We start from the raw sequence: 17,795 nt of genomic DNA, 5'->3' as shown, positions 1-17,795 counted from the left end.
GCCCCTTCACAGTATATTTCGCTCTACATATAAGATAGGCAGTACAGACATATATAATAATCTAAAACTAGGAAAGTAGGTGAAGTCAAGCAATGCCTAATTTTAAAAGATTAGGGAAATTCATTATATCTAATATTAAAAATATCATATATTTCCAGTTGGTATATGTTATGAGCTAAACTGAGTTTCTCTAAAATTCATATTCTGAAGTCCTCACCATCAGTACCTCACAATGTGTATATATTTGGAGGCAGAATCTTTAAAGAAGAAAGTTAAAGTGAGATTATGAGAGTGGGCGCTAATACATTATGATCACTGTCCATAAGAGAAGAACAGATCAGAACACATATACATGTACAGAGGTAAGACCATTTGAAGACACAGGAAGCAGATGACCATCTATAAGCAAAGGAGAGAGGCCTGAAATAGATCCTTCCTTCAAGTCACTCAAAAATACCTAGATCTTAGACGTCTAGCATCCAGAATTATGAGAAAGTAAGTTTCTGTTAAGTCATCTACTCTATAATACTTTGCTATGACAGACCTATCAAACTCATGCAGAAAACAAAGGTCTTCCACCTCACTCTTTAGCATGGTACTGCCATTGTAAATATATTCAGGATATATTGTTGAGAAATAATTTTTGAAGATACATGACAGATTTATAATACTTTTAGAAATAATTAATTTTTGTCTATGCGTAAAAGAAACATAAGAAAGCCTTCCTAAGTGATCAATGCAAAGAAATAGAGGAAAACAATAGAATGGGAAAGACTAGAGATCTCTTCAAGAAAATTAGAGATAACAAGGGAACATTTCATGCAAAGACGGGCACAATAAAGGACAGAAACGGTATGGACCTAACAGAAGCAGAAGATATTAAGAAGAGGTGGCAAGAATACACAGAAGAACTATACAAAAAAAAACAGGTCTTAATGACCCAGATAACCATGATGGTGAGATCACTCACCTAGAGCCAGACATCCTAGAGTACAAAGTCAAGTGGGCCTTAGAAAGCATCACTACAAACAAGCTAGTGGAGGTGATGGAATTCCAGCTGATCTATTTCAAATCCTGAGAGATGATGCTGTTAAAGTGCTGCACTCAATATGCCAACAAATTTGGAAAACTCAGCAATGGCCACAGGACTGGAAAGGTCAGTTTTCATTCCCATCCCAAAGAAAGGCAATGCCAAAGAATGCTCAAACTACCGCACAATTGCACTCATCTCACACACTAGCAAAGGAATGTTCAAAATTCTCCAAGCTAGGCTTCAACAGTATGTGAACCAAGAACTTCCAGATGTTCAAGCTGGATTTAGAAAAGGCAGAGGAACCAGAGATCAAACTGCCAACATCCACTGGATCATCAAAAAGGCAAGAGAATTCCAGAAAAATACCTACGTCTACTTCATTGACTACACTAAAGACTTTGACTGTGTGGATCAAACAAACTGTGGAAAATTTTTCAAGAGATGGGAATACAGACCACCTGACCTGCCTCTTGAGAAATCTGTATGCAGGTCAGGAAGCAACAGTTAGAACCAGACATGGAACAACAGACTGATTCTAAATTGGGAAAGGAGTATGTCAAGGCTGTATATTGTCTCCCTTCTTATTTAACTTACATGCAGAGTACATCACATGAAATGCCAGGCTGGATGAAGCACAGCTGGAATCAAGATTGCCAGGAGAAAAATCTGATATGTAGAGGACACCACCATTATGGAAGGGAAGAAGAACTAAAGAGTCTTTTGATGAAAGTGAAAGAGGAGAGTGAAAAACCTGGCTTAAAACTCAGCATTTGAAAAAAAAAGATCCTGGCATCTGGTCAGGTGATCCAGTCCCATCACTTCATGGCAAACAGACTGGGGAAACAGTGGAAACAGTGACAGACTTTATTTTCTTGGGCTTCAAAATCACTGCAGATGGTGACTGCAGCCATGAAATTAAAAGACACTTGCTCCTTGGAAGAAAAGTTACGACCAAGCTAGACAGCATATTAAAAAGCAGAGACATTACTTTGCCAACAAAGGTCCGTCTACTCAAAGCTATGGCTTTTCCAATAGTTATGTATTGATGTGAGAGTTGGACCATAAAGAAAGCTGAGCACTGAAGTTGTGTTGTGGTATTGGAGAAGACTCTTCAGAGTCCCTTGGACAGTAAGGAGATCAAACCAGTCCATCCTAAAGGAAATCAGTCCTGAATATTCATTGGAAGAACTGATGCTGAGGCTGAAGCTCCAATACTTCTGCCACCTGATGAGACGAACTGACTCTTACCACCTGTATTCTTGCCACCTCTTCTTAATTACTTCTCTTTCTGTGAGGTCCTTACCGTTTCTGTCCTTTATCATGCTCATCCTTGCATGAAATGTTCCCTTGTGATCTCCAATTTTCTTGAAGAGATCTCTGGTCTCTCCCTATAGTTTTCCTCTATTTCTTGGCATTGTTCATCAAAAAGGTCTTCTTGTCTCTCCTTGCTATTTTCTGGAACTCTGCATTCACTGCAGTATATCTCTTCTTTCCTCAGATATCTGTTAAGCCTCCTCAGACAACCACTTTGCCTTCTTCCATTTTTTTTCTCTTTGCAAGTTTTGGTAAACTGCCATCTGTACAATGCTATGAACCTTCGTCCGTATTTCTTCAGGCACTGTCTACCAGATCTAATCCCTTGAATCTATTCATCACCTCTGCTGTATAATCATAAGGGAGTTGATCCAGGCAAAAATAGTGGAGTGGGCTGCCATCTCCTCCTCCAGAGGTCTTCCCAGGGATCGAACCTCTGCCTCTTATGTCTCCTTCATTGGCAGGCAGGTTCTTTACCACTAGTGCTACTTGGGAATACCCAAAACCTGAATGGCCTAGTTCTTTTCCCTACTTTCTTCAATTTAAGCCTGAATTTTGCAATAAGAAGCTCATGACCTAAGTCACAGTCAGCTCCAAGTCTTCTTTTTCCTGACTGTATACAGCTCCTTTATCTTTGGCTGCAAAGAACATAATCAATCTGATTTCAGTACCGACTATCTGGTGATATCCACATGTAGAGCCATCTCCTGGGTTGCTGGAAAAGATGTTTGCTATGACCAGTACGTTCTCTTGACACTCTGTTAGCCTTCGCCCTGACTCATTTTGTACTCCCAGGCCCAACTTGCCTGTTACTCCAGGTATCTCTTGACTTCCTGTTTTTGCATTCCAATCCTCTATGATGGAAAGGACATCTTTTTTTGGAGTTAGTTCTAGAAGTAGGTCTTCACTGAACTGGTCAACTTCAGCTTCGCTGGCATCAGTGACTGGGGCACAGACTTGGATTACTGTGATGCTGAATGGCTTGCCTTGGAAACAAACCAAGATCATTCTGCTGTTTTGAAGACTGCACCCACATGCTACATTTCAGACTCTTTTGTTGACTATGAGGGGTACTCCATTTCTTCTAAGGGATTCTTGCCTGTAGAAGTAGTTATAATGGTCACCTGAATTAAATCTGCCCGTTCCTGTGGATTTTAGTTCACTGATTCCTAATATGTCAATATTCACGCTTGCATGTCCTGCTTTAACACATTTAATTTACCTTGAAACAACGGAGACAGTGACAGACTTTATTTTCTTGGGCTCCAAAATCACTGCAGATAGTGATTGCAGCCATGAAATTAAAAGATGCTTGCTCCCTGAAAGAAAAGCTATGACAAACCTGGACAGCATATTAAAAAGCAGAGATAATACTTTGCCGACAAAGGTCCGTCTAGTCAAAGCCATGGTTTTTCCAGTAGTCCTGTATGAATGGGAGAGTTGGACCACGATACAAGCTGAGCACCAAAGAATTGATTCTTTTAAACTGTGGTGTTGGAAAAGATTCTTGAGAGTGCCTTGGACATTAAGGAGATTCAACCAGTTAATCCTAAAGGAAATCAGTCTTGAATACTCATTGGAAAGGCTGATGGTGAAGCTGAAGCTCCAATACTTTGGCCACCTGATACAAAGACCTGACTCAATGGAAAAGCCCCTGATGTTGGAAAAGACTGAAGGCAGGAGGATAAGGAGACAACAGAGGATGAGATGGTTGGATGTCATCACCGACTCAATCGACATGAGTTTGAGCAAGCTCTGGGAGTTGATGATGGACAGGGAAGCCTGGCGTGCCACAGTCCCTGGGGTCACAAAGAGTCAGTCATGACTGAACTGAACTGAACACTAGTATCTATCCTAGCAACAACACTTACTTTTTGGCTGAAAAGGGTTGCCACCAATCAAGATGAAAAGTCGATTTTCTGTAAACTGTCATCTAAGTACTGATACATGATATCAGTCAATTTTATGAGTACCTTTAAGTAAAGCCAAATACTGAAAAATGAAACTTGAAATTCAGAAGTTCTTGGATCTAATTTTAATCTTCAAACTCACCATGTGACTCCATACAAGGCAGCAAGTTATACCTCAGTTTTCTTTACTATAAAATAAAGATAACTAGCATTAAAGTGGATTTCATTAAATACACACATATTTAACCTTTTTTTTCATATAAAAAGCTCAAGGTTTAAGTTTGATAAGTCTAATATAAACATTTAATTCACTCTACAAAATTGGTTCATTCTTGAATGAACTCAAATTTATTAAGTAAAATGGTGATTCTATTAAGGCCCTAATATTTGAACAAGTCTGAAATTATTATATATAAAGATTTTTAAAAGCATCTTTCTATAGAAACGAATAATCGCCTCATAGTATACTATTTTAGTAAATCTGAATATTCAGATGCTGACATTAACCTTTAACTGTTGCTGAGTCTTCACATTTCAGATATAAATATAATTGTTTCCATAAGAAAACATAGTCATAAGTCAATTTTAGTTTATGTTTTTCTCGGTTTTCTAATCTATGAACGCGAAAGGACAAAAATTAGTTGGATAAAGTATTTTATCATAGATTACTTCATCATTCAAATAACTACTCAAACTAATCATAGTCATTTTTTTCCTATATGTAAGGTAATGGGGCTAAAATTTTCAAAAATTTGAACTTTCTTATTGAAAACAAGAATCTGTTTTCTGGATTCCCACACATACAACAGCATACATATTTTTAAAATATGCAGATATTTTTTAAAATCTCATGTTTTAGTTATAAAGCAAAAAAGGAAAAAATCAGATAATAGAAACCTAAAATATTGTTTCCATAAGAAAACATAGTCATAAATCAATTTTAGTTTATGTTTTTCTTGGTTTTCTAATCTATGAACTCAAAAGGACAAAAATTAGTTGGATATAGTATTTTATCATAGATTACTTCATTCAAATAATAACTATTCAAACTAATCACAGTCATTTTTTCCTATATGTAAGGTAATGGGGCTAAAAACAAAGATAAATAAGTCATAGTACTTGCCTTCAAAAATTCACAATCTATTATGTCTAACATTCAAAACAAATGTTGCTAAAATAAATTTTCAAAAATTTGAACTGTCTTATTTAAAACAAGAATCTGTTTTCTGGATTCCCACACATATAACAGCATACATATTTTAAAAATATGCAGATATTTTTTAAAATCTCATGTTTTAGTTATAAAGCAAAAAAGGAAAAAATCAGATAATAGAAACCTAAAATACTGAGATACACAGTTAATACAATCTTCACATTCCTCTTTATTCTCAGGCTGACTAAAGCAAATTTTCCTGCATTTTATTCAATAATTTTCAAGTTATTTGGATTGAATTAGACCACAGGAATAAAATTATTATTTTAATTTCAGAAGCTATTGCTATTAAATGTTTAAAATACAGGAACAAGTGAATATTTATATAATATGAACTAAATTCTGTAAATTTTAATATCAACTACATTCACCAAGTTCTGAGGTTATTCTTTAACTCAGTTATTTGAATAGTTGTAGCCTGCCCCTATACTAACATCAGAGGTATGTATAGATAAATACATACAATTTTTGCTCACATTAAGGACCTACTAGTATCAAGAATATAGAATATTCTTTAACAGCTTCAATTACACAGACTATGAAATTCAAATATAACATTTTTGTTAAGTGATCATAAAAATATCATTTAGCAGAACTTTAAAATTAGTATTCAATTTACAAATATTCAATTAATAAATGACCTGTCCATGTGAACAAGATATCCACTACCTCGTGGACAGAGAAGCCTGGCAGGCTACAGTTCATGGAGCTGCAAAGAGTCTGACACAACTGAACGACAGAGTATGTACGCATGACTAAAGATGACTTTAAGATGATCTATTTTAAAGGCCTGAGGATCATAGTAGCTACTTAGGAACCTCCACTGATACACCAGCAAAGACACTAAAACACTGGTAATCAGAATTGCAATTTCAGCCAGAAGCTGCACTGTGTAATACAGTAGCTACTAGCCACATGTGACTATTTAATTAAAACTAAATAAAATTTAAATTTCAGTTCCTCAGTTTCACCAACCACACTGCAAATGCTCAAAGCCACAAACAGCTGGTGGCTACTGCATTGGAAAGTGCAGCTACAGAACATTTCTATTGGACAACACTAAAGAGTCACTGCCATATTTCATTCTGATCAATATACACTTTCATGGATTCCTTTGGCATGTCAGCCTCTGGAGCATGCCAAAACTATCAAAGTAAAAATCTCGTAAGTCACTACTTCAGAATTTTGGTGGTAAGCCATAGAATTCTATGAAGGCTAAATCAGCTACCACTGAAATGAAATATCCAACAAAGATATGCAGTGGAAATCTCAAAGCTCCTACAGCTTCTACAGCTCAGACTTGGCTCCAAAACAGCTAGAAAAAGAGAATAAACTACACTTCAGCTACTGACTGAGGTAGAAATTTCATGACCACCTTTAATACACTTCTTTCTAAATGAATTCCAAGTAAATGACTTATAAGACTTTTTAGATTATATCACTGTCTTTTGAAGACTGCTTGCATAAATAATTCCTACTTTGTTATTTTTTGTTTCAGATTTTATATATCTAAAATTAAACTATATCTTAAGGATTTTTCCTACAAAAATTTTAAGTCAAAGGAAATGTGAGGTTTAAATTTTTAACTGTTCGAAAATTTTACTTTTAGCCATTGATAGATATCACCTGATGTGATGTCACTGTTAAATAATAAAGGCAGAGTTTGAACCTGTTGTTCTCCACCGAGTTTTACTATTTCATAGTTAGTAAATATTTAAAGTATACAGTAAAGTATAAAAAGCTGAATTTAACCTTAGGGATTGTTGCATATACATATATATATATTTCATAGCGTTATGATGAAGATTAAATGAAATAATAAACACAAAGCACATAGCTCAGTGCCAGGCACACATAAATCACTGAATAAGTCTTAACCACTTTTAACTCTGGGCTAAATCTCATTTTAAAGAACTATAAGAACAGATCACAATTTCATTATTACACTGCAATTTATAAGTTATCATTTGCACATTTAGAAATCACTTTGTCATACAGGATCTTTACTACAGTAGTATTCCTCAAAGAAGTTTAGTTTTTATAAAGCTAAAGAAACATTCTGGAATGTGGCAGCCAAATCTATCCTGTGATACTTTCATCTTAGGAAAAAAAAGCATTTATAAACTAGTTAAAACACTTATTAACATAAAAAATGCTAAACCATCATATGCATATAACACACACCTACAATTTATCAACACTGCTAAATTTGATTCGTCACTTTTCTCCTCTCACAAATTTCCCAAGAAAATCAAGCATTCACATCATTTCACTGACTTCAAAGCTTTGGTTTATATTCTATTTCATTTTATAAATAGTTCTTTAGTCTTTGTCATTAATGGCATACTGAAATGGAGGTCTATAATTTTAGAATTCTAATCCCAGATGAACAGAGCTTTAAGCAGTCAAAGTGGGTTCTTAACTATGAGTAACAATCTAGTATTCCCGATCCTTGTTTTATGATCTCTCAAGAATTTTCAACTATCTCAAGGAGACATTAGAAAATTAATTTTAATCTACTATTTATTTTCTTAGAATCATACGGTCTTTTGAGGAAGAAGAATCATGTTTAAAACTCAGCTTAACATCCATCACCTATTGAATCTATCATGTAAATTAATTTTAACATGGTCAGAAAAGCAGAGAATTATTATATCTAATTTGGCATTCTAAGACAAGTCACACAAACAGAAACCTTAAATCATAAGCAATAAATCTTATATAATTTAAACCGTATATATTTGAGAGACCCAAAAAAATTTGGTTTCATAAATTCAGGTACTTAAATAAGAAGTTTTATAAATAAAATTATCATAATTTTATTTAAAAACATTAAGTAGATAACATTTTAAATCAGTATTTCCTCCTTTTATGACTTTATTGTTAGAAAGCTAAGCATCTATCTTTTTCAGAATCAGTCTAGTTGTTACTGTTAAAAACCAGACTTATTCTTGAAAAGTGTACCAAACAAAACACACAACTGAAAACATCTGACCACTAGCCAGCTAAAATACTGCAAAATATTGGGGGATCACAGAAACTCAAAAAAATATTTCATCAAATCTCATCCGATTTCTGAAACACTCTAATTTTTATCTGAATTTTTATTCTGGAATTAGTCACTTCAATAAATGGAGAAAAGGACATTAAAAGGGGGAAAATATGGATATATGTAGTTTTCTTTTTAATTTCAAATGTCATTTTACAAAAAGATGACTCATTTAGGATCTTAAGAGCAATGATGCAAACAGAGAAGCGTTGGGACTCAGCATGAAGGAATAGTGATCTACAAATGAGAACAGAATAAGGATAGGGAAATTTTAGGTCTTTTAGCTAGGGTAAAAAGAGGTTGCCCTAGCTATTTCCAAGACTAAGGGTGAAAAAGCAATCTGGCCAGCTTCTCCTGTCCATCTCCTAAGCTTCATTCTCTGAAGGTAATCAAAGAATTAATGCTATAATACTCTGAAATTAGGAGAAATCCAGACAGATGCTTACGCATGTAGGGCATCAAAATATGCCACTTTGGCAATTAAGGAGGAAATACGAAAAAGCTCTCTGCCCTCCTCCTACATGTCTAAAAGCAGAACATAATTTCCCATTGCAAAGGTCTTCCACTTCCCTTCTCCCACTTCAGGAGGAGGATAAACTACCATTATCACTGGAGACAGAAAGTCCCTGCCAGATGGCTCTGCACAAACAAATCTTACTAAAATAGTCCTTATCTCCCATTAATTTCCCCCATACATGTATGTTCATCGCCTCAATTTATCACTCCTAGAAGCCCAAACCCTTTTTCCCTTGACCTGCCACTTCTCTCCAAAGTTATCACCTTTTAAAAAAACAGTATGCTGAAGAAGCTGAAATTGAACAGTTCTATGAAGACCTACAAGACCTTCTAGAACTAACACCCAAAAAAAAGATATCCTTTTCATCATAGGGGACTGGAATGCGAAAGTAGGAAGTCAAGAGATACCTGGAGTAACAGGCAAGCTTGGCCTTGGAGTATAAAATGAAGCAGGAAAAAGCCTATCAGAGTTTTGCCAAGAAAACACACTGGTCATATTAAACACCTTCTTCCAACAACACAAGAGACGACTCTACACATAGACATAAACATAAACATAACAGATGGTCAATATCGAAATCAGACTGATTACATTCTTTGTTGATGAAGATGGAAAAATTATGTAAGTAAGAAAAAAAAAGACTTGGAGTTGACTGTGGCTCAGATCATGAACTCCTTATTGCAAAATTCAGACTCAAATTTTTGAAGAAGTAGGGAAAACCACTAGACCATTTAGGGATGACCTAAATCAAATCTGTATAATTATACAGTAGAAGTGACAAATAGATTTAAGGGTTTAGATTTCACAGACAGAGTGTCTGAAGAACTAGGGATGGAGGTTCATAACATAGTACAGGAGGCAGTGATCAAAACCATCCCCAAGAAAAAGAAATACAAAAAGGCAAAATGGCTGTCTGAGGAGGTCTTACAAATAGCTGAAAAGAAAAGTGAAAGGCAAAGGAAAAAAGGAAAGATTTATCCATCTGAATCCAGAGTTCCAGACAACAGCGAGGAGAGATAAGAAAGCCTTTCTAAGTGGTCAGTGCAAAGAGATAGAGGAAAACAATAGAATGGGAAAGACTAGAGATCTCTTCTAGAAAATTAGAGGTACCAAGGGAACATTTCATGCAAAGATGGGCTCAATAAAGGACAGAAACAGTAGAGATCTAAAAGAAGCAGAAGATATTAAGAAGAGGTAGAAAGAATACACAAAAAAGATCTTCATGACCCAGATAACCACCATGGTGTGATCCTTCATCTTGAGCCAAACATACCAGAGTGTGAAGTCAAGTAGGCCTTAGGAAGGATCACTAAAAACAAAGCTAGCGGAGGCGATGGAATTCCAGCTGAGCTATTTCAAATCCTAGAAGAGGACGCTGTTTGAGTACTGTATTCAATATGCCAGCAAACTTGGAAAATGCAGAAATGGCCACAGAACTGGAAAAAGTCAGTTTTCATTCCAATACCAAAGAAGGGCAATGCCAAAGAATGCTTAAACTACAGGACAATTGCACTCATTTCACATGCAAGGAAAGTAATGCTCAAAATCCTTCAAGCTAGGCTTCAACAGTATGTGAACCAAGAACTTCCAGATGTTCAAGCTAGATTTAGGAAAGTCAGAGGAACCAGAGATCAAACTGTTGACATCCGCTGGATCACAGAAAAAGTTAAAGAATTTCAAAAACACATCTGTTTCTGTTTCACTGACTACACTAAAGCCTTTGACTGTGGGATCACAACAAATTGTGGAAAATTCTTCAAGAGATGGGAATCTTTGAGAAATCTGTATGGAGGTCCGGAAGCAACCGTAAGAACTGGACATGGAACAATGGATTGGTTCCAAATCGGGAAAGGAGTACATCAAGGCTGTATATTGTCACCCTACATTTAACTTATACTCAGAGTACATCACGCAAAATGCCAGGCTGAATGAAGCACAAGCTGGAATCAAGATTGCCAGGAGAAATATCAATAACCTCAGATATGCAGATAACACCACCCTTATGGCAGAAAGAGAAGAGGAACTAAACAGCCTCTTAATGATGGTGAGAGAGATGAGTGAAAAAGCTGGCTTAAAACTCAACATTCAAAAAATGAAGATCCTGGCATCCCGTCCCATCACTTCAGAGCAAACAATGGAACAATGGAACCGGTGACAGATTTTATTTTCTTGGGCTCCAAAATCATTGTGTACAGTGACTGCAGCCATGAAATTAAAAGACGCTCGCTCGTTGGAAGAAGAGCAATGACAAACCTAAACAGCATATTAAAAAGCAGAGACATTGCTTTACCTACAAAGGTCCGTATAGCCAAAGCTATAGTTTTTCCAGTAGTTATGTTCAGATGTCAGAGCTGGACAATAAAAAAGGCTGAGTGCCAAAGAACTGATGTCTTTGAAATGTGGTGCTAGAGAAGACTCTTAAGAGTCCCTCGAACAGCAAGAAAATCAAACCAGTCAATCCTAAAGGAAATCAATCCTTAATATTCATTGGAAGGACTGATGCTAAAGCTGAGGCTCCAATATTCTGGCCACCTGATGGGCAGAGCCAACCACCGGAAAAGACCCTGATGCTGGGAAAGACTGAAGGCAGGAGGAGAAGGGGATGACAGAGGATGAGACAGCTGGATGGCATCACCGATTCAATGGACCTGAGTTTGAGCAAACTCCAGGAGAAGCGAGGGACAAGGAAGCCTGGCAGTGCTGCAGTCCATGGGGTAGAAAAGAGTCGGACACCATTGAGCAACTGCTGCTGCCGCTGCTAAGTCGCTTCAGTCGTGTCCGACTCTGTGTGACCCCACAGACAGCAGCCCATCAGGCTCCCCCATCCCTGGGATTCTCCAAGCAAGAACACTGGAGTGGGTTGCCATTTCCTTCTCCAATGCATGAAAGTGAAAAGTGAAAGTGAAGTCGCCCAGTCCTGCCTGACTCTTAGCGACCCCATGAACTGCAGCCTACCAGGCTCCTCCGTCCATGGGATTTTCCAGGCAAGAGTATGGGAGTGGGGTGCCATTGAGCAACTGAACAACAACAAACCGGTTTACGCAAAAGAGAACTTATAGACTCCTTTACAGAATTAGTTGTAGGCACATTTTAAACAAGGATAGCTAAACCTGGTGTTTCTCCACCTCTAGGTTCCATTTCCTCTATTCTGATTCTATCCTCAGAAAAGGTCCTTCTATTGTGAAGGACTACAGCAGCTCAGGACCTCCCTGGTGGTTCAGTGGTTAAGAATCCACCTGACAATGCAGGAGACACAGGTTCGATTCCTAGTCAGTAAGATCCCCTGGAGAAGGAAATGGCAACCCCCTCCAGTATTCTTGCCTGGGTTTCCCATTGACATAGGAGCTTGACAAATTACATGGGGTTACAGAAGAGTAGGACATGATTTAGTGACTAAACAACACCATCACCAAGAACAAACTGCAGCTCCAACACCTTCCAACATTCAAGACTTGGACAATGATAACAGGACCAGCTCTGACCCAAGTTGACTGGCTTGGCTAAAGTCATATCAGTTCAGTTCAGTTCAGTCGCTCAGTCGTATCTGACTGTTTGTGACCCCATGAATCGCAGCACGCCAGGCCTCCCTGTCCATCACCAACTCCTAAAGTTCACTCAGACTCACGTCCATCGAGTCAGTGATGCCATCCAGCCATCTTATCCTCGGTCGTCCCCTTCTCCTCCTGCCCCCAATCCCTCCCAGCATGTCTTTTCCAATGAGTCAACTCTTCGCATGAAGTGGCCAAAGTGCTGGAGTTTCAGCTTTAGCATCATTCCTTCCAAAGAAATCCCAGGGCTGATCTCCTTCAGAATGGACTGGTTGGATCTCCTTGCAGTCCAAGGGACTCTCAAGAGTCTTCTCCAACACCACAGTTCAAAGGCATCAATTCTTCAGCGCTCAGCCTTCTTCACAGTCCAACTCTCACACCCATACATGACCACAGGAAAAACCATAGCCTTGACTAGATGGACCTTAGTCGGAAAAGTAACGTCTCTGCTCTTCAATATGCTATCTAGATTGGTCATAACTTTTCTTCCAAGGAGTAAGCATCTTTTAATTTCATGGCTGCAGTCACCATCTGCAGTGATTTTCGAGCCCCCCAAAATAAAGCCTGACTCTGTTTCCACTGTTTCCCCATCTGTTTCCCGTGAAGTGATGGGACCAGATGCCATGATCTTCGTTTTCTGAATGTTGAGCTTTAAGCCAACTTTTTCACTCTCCTCTTTCACTTTCATCAAGAGGCTTTTGAGTTTCTCTTCACGTTCTGCCATAAGGGTGGTGTCATCTGCATATCTGAGGTTACTGATATTTCTCCCAGCAATCTTGATTCCAGCTTGTGTTTCCTCCAGCCCAGCGTTTCTTATGATGTACTCTGCATAGAAGTTAAATAAGCAGGGTGACAATATACACCCTTGACTTACTCCTTTTCCTATTCGGAACCAGTCTGTTGTTCCATGTCCAGTTCTAACTGTTGCTTCCTGACCTGCATACAGATTTCTCAAGAGGCAGGTCAGATGGCCTGGTATTCCCATCTCTCTCAGAATCTTCCACAGCTTATCGTGATCCACACAGTCAAAGGCTTTGGCATAGTCAATAAAGCAGAAATAGATGTTTTCCTGGAACTCTCTTGCTTTTACCATGATCCAGCGGATGTTGGCAATCTGATCTTTGGTTCCTCTGCCTTTTCTAAAACCAGCTTGAACATCAGGGAGTTCACAGTTGACATATTGCTGAAGCCTGGCTTGGAGAATTTTGAGCATTACTTTACTAGCATGTGAGATGAGTGCAATGGTGCGGTAGTTTGAGCATTCTTTGGCATTGCCTTTCTTTGGGATTGGAAGGAAAACTGACCTTTTCCAGTCCCGTGGCCACTGGTGAGTTTTCCAAATTTGCTGGCATACTGAGTGCAGCACTTTCACAGCATCATCTTTCAGGATTTGAAAGAGCTCAACTGGAATTCCATGACATCCACTAGCTTTGTTCATAGTGATGCTTTCTAAGGCCCACCTGACTTCACATTCCAGGATGTCTGGCTCTAGGAGAGTGATCACACCATCGTGATTATCTGGGTCATGAAGATCTTTTTTGAACAGTTCTTCTGTGTATTCTTGCCACCTCTTCTTAATATCTTCTGCTTCTGTTAGGTCCATGCAATTTCTGTCCTTTATCGAGCCCATCTTTGCATGAAATGTTCTCTTGGTATCTCTAATTTTCTTGAAGAGATCTCTGGTCTTTCCCATTCTGTTCTTTTCCTCTATTTCTTTGCATTGATCACTGAAGAAGGCTTTCTTATCTCTTCTTGCTATTCTTTGGAACTCTGCATTCAGATGCTTATATCTTTCCTTTTCTCCTTTGCTTTTCACCTCTCTTCTTGTCACAGCTATTTGTAAGGCCTCCCCAGACAGCCATTTTGCTTTTTTGCATTTCTTTTCCATGGGGAGGGTCTTGATACCTGTCTCCTCTACAATGTCACGAACCTCATTCCATAGTTCATCAGGTACTCTATCTAACAGATCTAGTCCCTTAAATCTATTTCTCATTTCCACTGTACAATCATAAGGGATTTGATTTAGGTCATACCTGAATGGTCTAGCGGTTTTCCCTGCTTTCTTGAATTTGAGTCTGAATTTGGTAATAAGGGGTTCATGATCTGAGCCACAGTCAGCTCCCCGTCTTGTTTTTGTTGACTGTATAGAGCTTCTTCATATTTGGCTGCAAAGAATATAATCAATCTGATTTCGGTGTTGACCATCTGGTGATGTCCATGTGTAGAGTCTTCTCTTGTGTTGTTGGAAGAGGGTGTTTGCTATGACCAGTGCATTTTCTTGGCAAAACTCTATTAGTCTTTGCCCTGTTTCATTCCGTATTCCAAGGCCAAATTCGCCCGTTACTCCAGGTGTTTCTTGACTTCCTACTTTTGCATTCCAGTCCCCTATACCCTTCCCTAAATCAATCACTATCGATCCCCCTGGTAACAGACACACAACCACAAAGTAACTTTTGTGGAGGAGGGGATGGTTCCCTAAGGGAAAATCAACACCTGTGTTACCAAGTAAGGGTCTTAAGGGTGAATGGATGTTGAGTAGCAAGAACAACAAACGTCCACTAGCAGGAATTAGAATTAAAGCTTTGTCCCAAGACTAAGATTTCTAACCTAGAAAAAACATAAGACTGGGGCAGGGGTGGCAAAAATGAAAGCTGTTTACAGATATTTTAAAGTTTGTCCTAAGAAAAAAGGCAAGAGAAAGACTTGATCCTGTGGCTCAAGTGATGATAATAACAATAACAACACTGCTAATATTTACTTGCTTTTGAGTAAACCAGAGAATTCATTTCTAGTTTTAGCTTAAAAACAACTACTTAGCTCATTACATCTACTATAAGTTATAATAATGTTATTATGTATAATAATTATCATTACCATTTGCTAATTAATTAAATACTCATTATTTCATCTAATCCTCAAAAACCTTTATGACACTATTACTATCCTTGCTTTATAGCTGTGGAAATCCAATTATAGAGGTTAAGTACCTTGCCCAAAGAAACACAATTAAGTGGTTGAGCAAGGATTCAAACCTAGACACTTCAAAGGCTGAAGATTTCAACCACATACTATTTGCCTACACAAAGAACAAAATCAGAATAATAGGGAGGCAGATTACATATACAAAACAATCAGCAGTTAAAATATCAGGAAATTAGATGAACTTGAGATGTGATAGATCACTAAAGAAAAATGAAAAATTCAAGCATTATGCAATTGAAGACAATCACTTTCTAGATCCCTAAGGATCCTTCCAACTTGAATACTGTAAACATCTAGTATACAAAAACTTTTGGCCTAGACTGAAGGAAAAGGGGAATTTATTACTACTTCAGTTTAAAAAAAAAAAAAAACTTGCCCTAAATGAAAAAGTGGAATTATGAAAGTTCATCTTAGGAGTTAGAAATGGAGAATTTTAGTAATCTACCTACTATACCTAAATATTTTCCAGAAACTCTCAAATACAATGTAACAAATGAAACTGTCATCCTTTTGCACTTTTTCCAATGTTTCCCTCTTTCATTAATCATATCTTATCAATTCCTCAGTTCTATAGTCTTTCTTCAAAATATTTCCCACAACCAACCTTGCCTTTCCATTTGTAAGTACTTGTTCAGGCCCTAAGAACTGCACACTTATAGCAACAGATTTACAAGATTCACTTTATATTGTCTCTCAGCATCCAGATCTGCTTTCATCCATTCAATACAAAATCATCAAATTATCAATTCCCTGAAATAATGCTTTTATTGTGTCACTTACCAATTCCAAACTCAGTAACTCCACCAATACAGGGAGAGCTGGGTTATCCCAGTGCCAGAGGCTTCCAGAATGCAATGGAGCACAGAATAAGCCAAATGCTCTAGGAGCTGGCACTTCCACTAGAAGTTGTGCTGCTCAGCTTGCACTGTCTAACCCAAGAAGAGAACACATAATTCTGAGCCAGAAAGGCTGAGGCTGAAGTGAGGGAAGGCCAAAGCATCATATCTTACAAAAAATATGTACTGTGTGGTACCCAGTAATTATTACAATGACTGAAATAAACTTTTTCTAAGACTCAATTTTCTCATCTATAAAGGACAGGCGATAATAATACCACCCATCTCCAAAAACCATTTGTTTTGAGGAAGAAATATAATCATGAAACACATTACAACCAACAAAACACTACATTAAAAAAATGAAATGAACCTTGCACCTTATTTTATGTCTTTGGATATGTTCTAGTGTCTCCCAGTTTAGAGTCTATGGGAATTTGAACAGAATTTGTATCCTACTGTTCTGTGAAAATTGTATAAATCTTAATTATGTTGAACTGGTTCATGGCGCTTTTCAGGTCTACTATATTCTTCTACTTTTCTATATATTTATTCTATTAATTTTTGAGAGTTTGATATTGAAACTCCAACTAAAAATCTTACTTTATCTATTTTTAAAAAACTGTAAAGTACAGTGGAACTATATTCTGTATTTTTCGAGTCTCCTATAAATGCATTATTATACTTTCATAATTTAAAAAATTTTAAATAAAGAAATGAAAGATTAGAAAGATATCTTCCTCTCTAAAGAACATGAATACTAACAATGTAGTGTCAATTTTCTTATTTACCTTTTTCTATTCAATAAAGTTGGGAGATTATTTATTTTTCCTCACGGAATTTAACAAAGCCACTTCCATGCTGTACTTTTTTCCATAAAGACCTTTCTATCAGCAGTCAGCAATCTGAAAGTTGAAAGTCAGATATTAAACCCTAAACAGGAAAAGCAAAATGAGTGAGTAAACAAAAGAGACAGGGATTAGGATATATCTAAAATTCCCAGACTGCTACCAAACCCTCCAGGTTTTGCTTCTCAAACTTGCCAAAGGTTAAGAACAAATACCTACAAAATAAGAAATACAGGATAAAGCCTTAGAAACAAGGAGCAAATTATGTCATAGACTAACAATACTTGCATTGGTTAATATCCCTCAACAGAAAGACATTCACAACATGCTGAAGAAATCAAATCTGGCCAAAATAAAACCCAACAGTATAGTTGATTTTCTAAGGATGAAACCTACAAAGTCAACCTGAGAAATTTAAGAAATATATATTAATTTACTTAAAAGTGACTATAACAAACACACTGCATATTAACACAAATACTTTTATGAAAAACAGCTGTATTTTCCAAAACAAAAATTTAGAGGATGGCACTGTTTTCCATTTT

At 37.2% G+C, this 17,795-nt stretch overlaps 1 protein-coding gene across 21 annotated transcripts in view; it reads right to left on the bottom strand.

Moving 5' to 3' along the window:
* Window positions 1-17,795, bottom strand: part of ZNF280D (zinc finger protein 280D) — a 127,461-nt gene that overhangs the window by 101,765 nt on the left and 7,901 nt on the right. For 5 of the 21 annotated variants that reach the window (XM_015097018.4, XM_060417870.1, XM_060417866.1 and 2 more), the window contains one exon: window positions 4,400-4,445. The exons of 4 other annotated variants lie outside the window; for them this stretch is intronic. In XM_015097018.4, coding sequence (XP_014952504.1) covers window positions 4,400-4,412 — 13 coding nt within the window. In that variant the 5' untranslated portion in view covers window positions 4,413-4,445. Of the gene's footprint in view, window positions 1-4,399; window positions 4,446-16,346; window positions 16,496-17,193; window positions 17,308-17,795 lie in introns of those variants that run through there. 12 more of the 21 variants (XM_015097014.4, XM_042252416.2, XM_042252414.2 and 9 more) reach the window with 4 other exon arrangements.

This window comes from Ovis aries, chromosome 7 (genome assembly GCF_016772045.2).
Source record: "Ovis aries strain OAR_USU_Benz2616 breed Rambouillet chromosome 7, ARS-UI_Ramb_v3.0, whole genome shotgun sequence".
Lineage (NCBI taxonomy): Eukaryota > Metazoa > Chordata > Mammalia > Artiodactyla > Bovidae > Ovis > Ovis aries.
The sequence above is the reverse complement of the archived record's forward strand: the minus strand, read 5'-3'. Positions and strand labels throughout refer to the sequence as shown.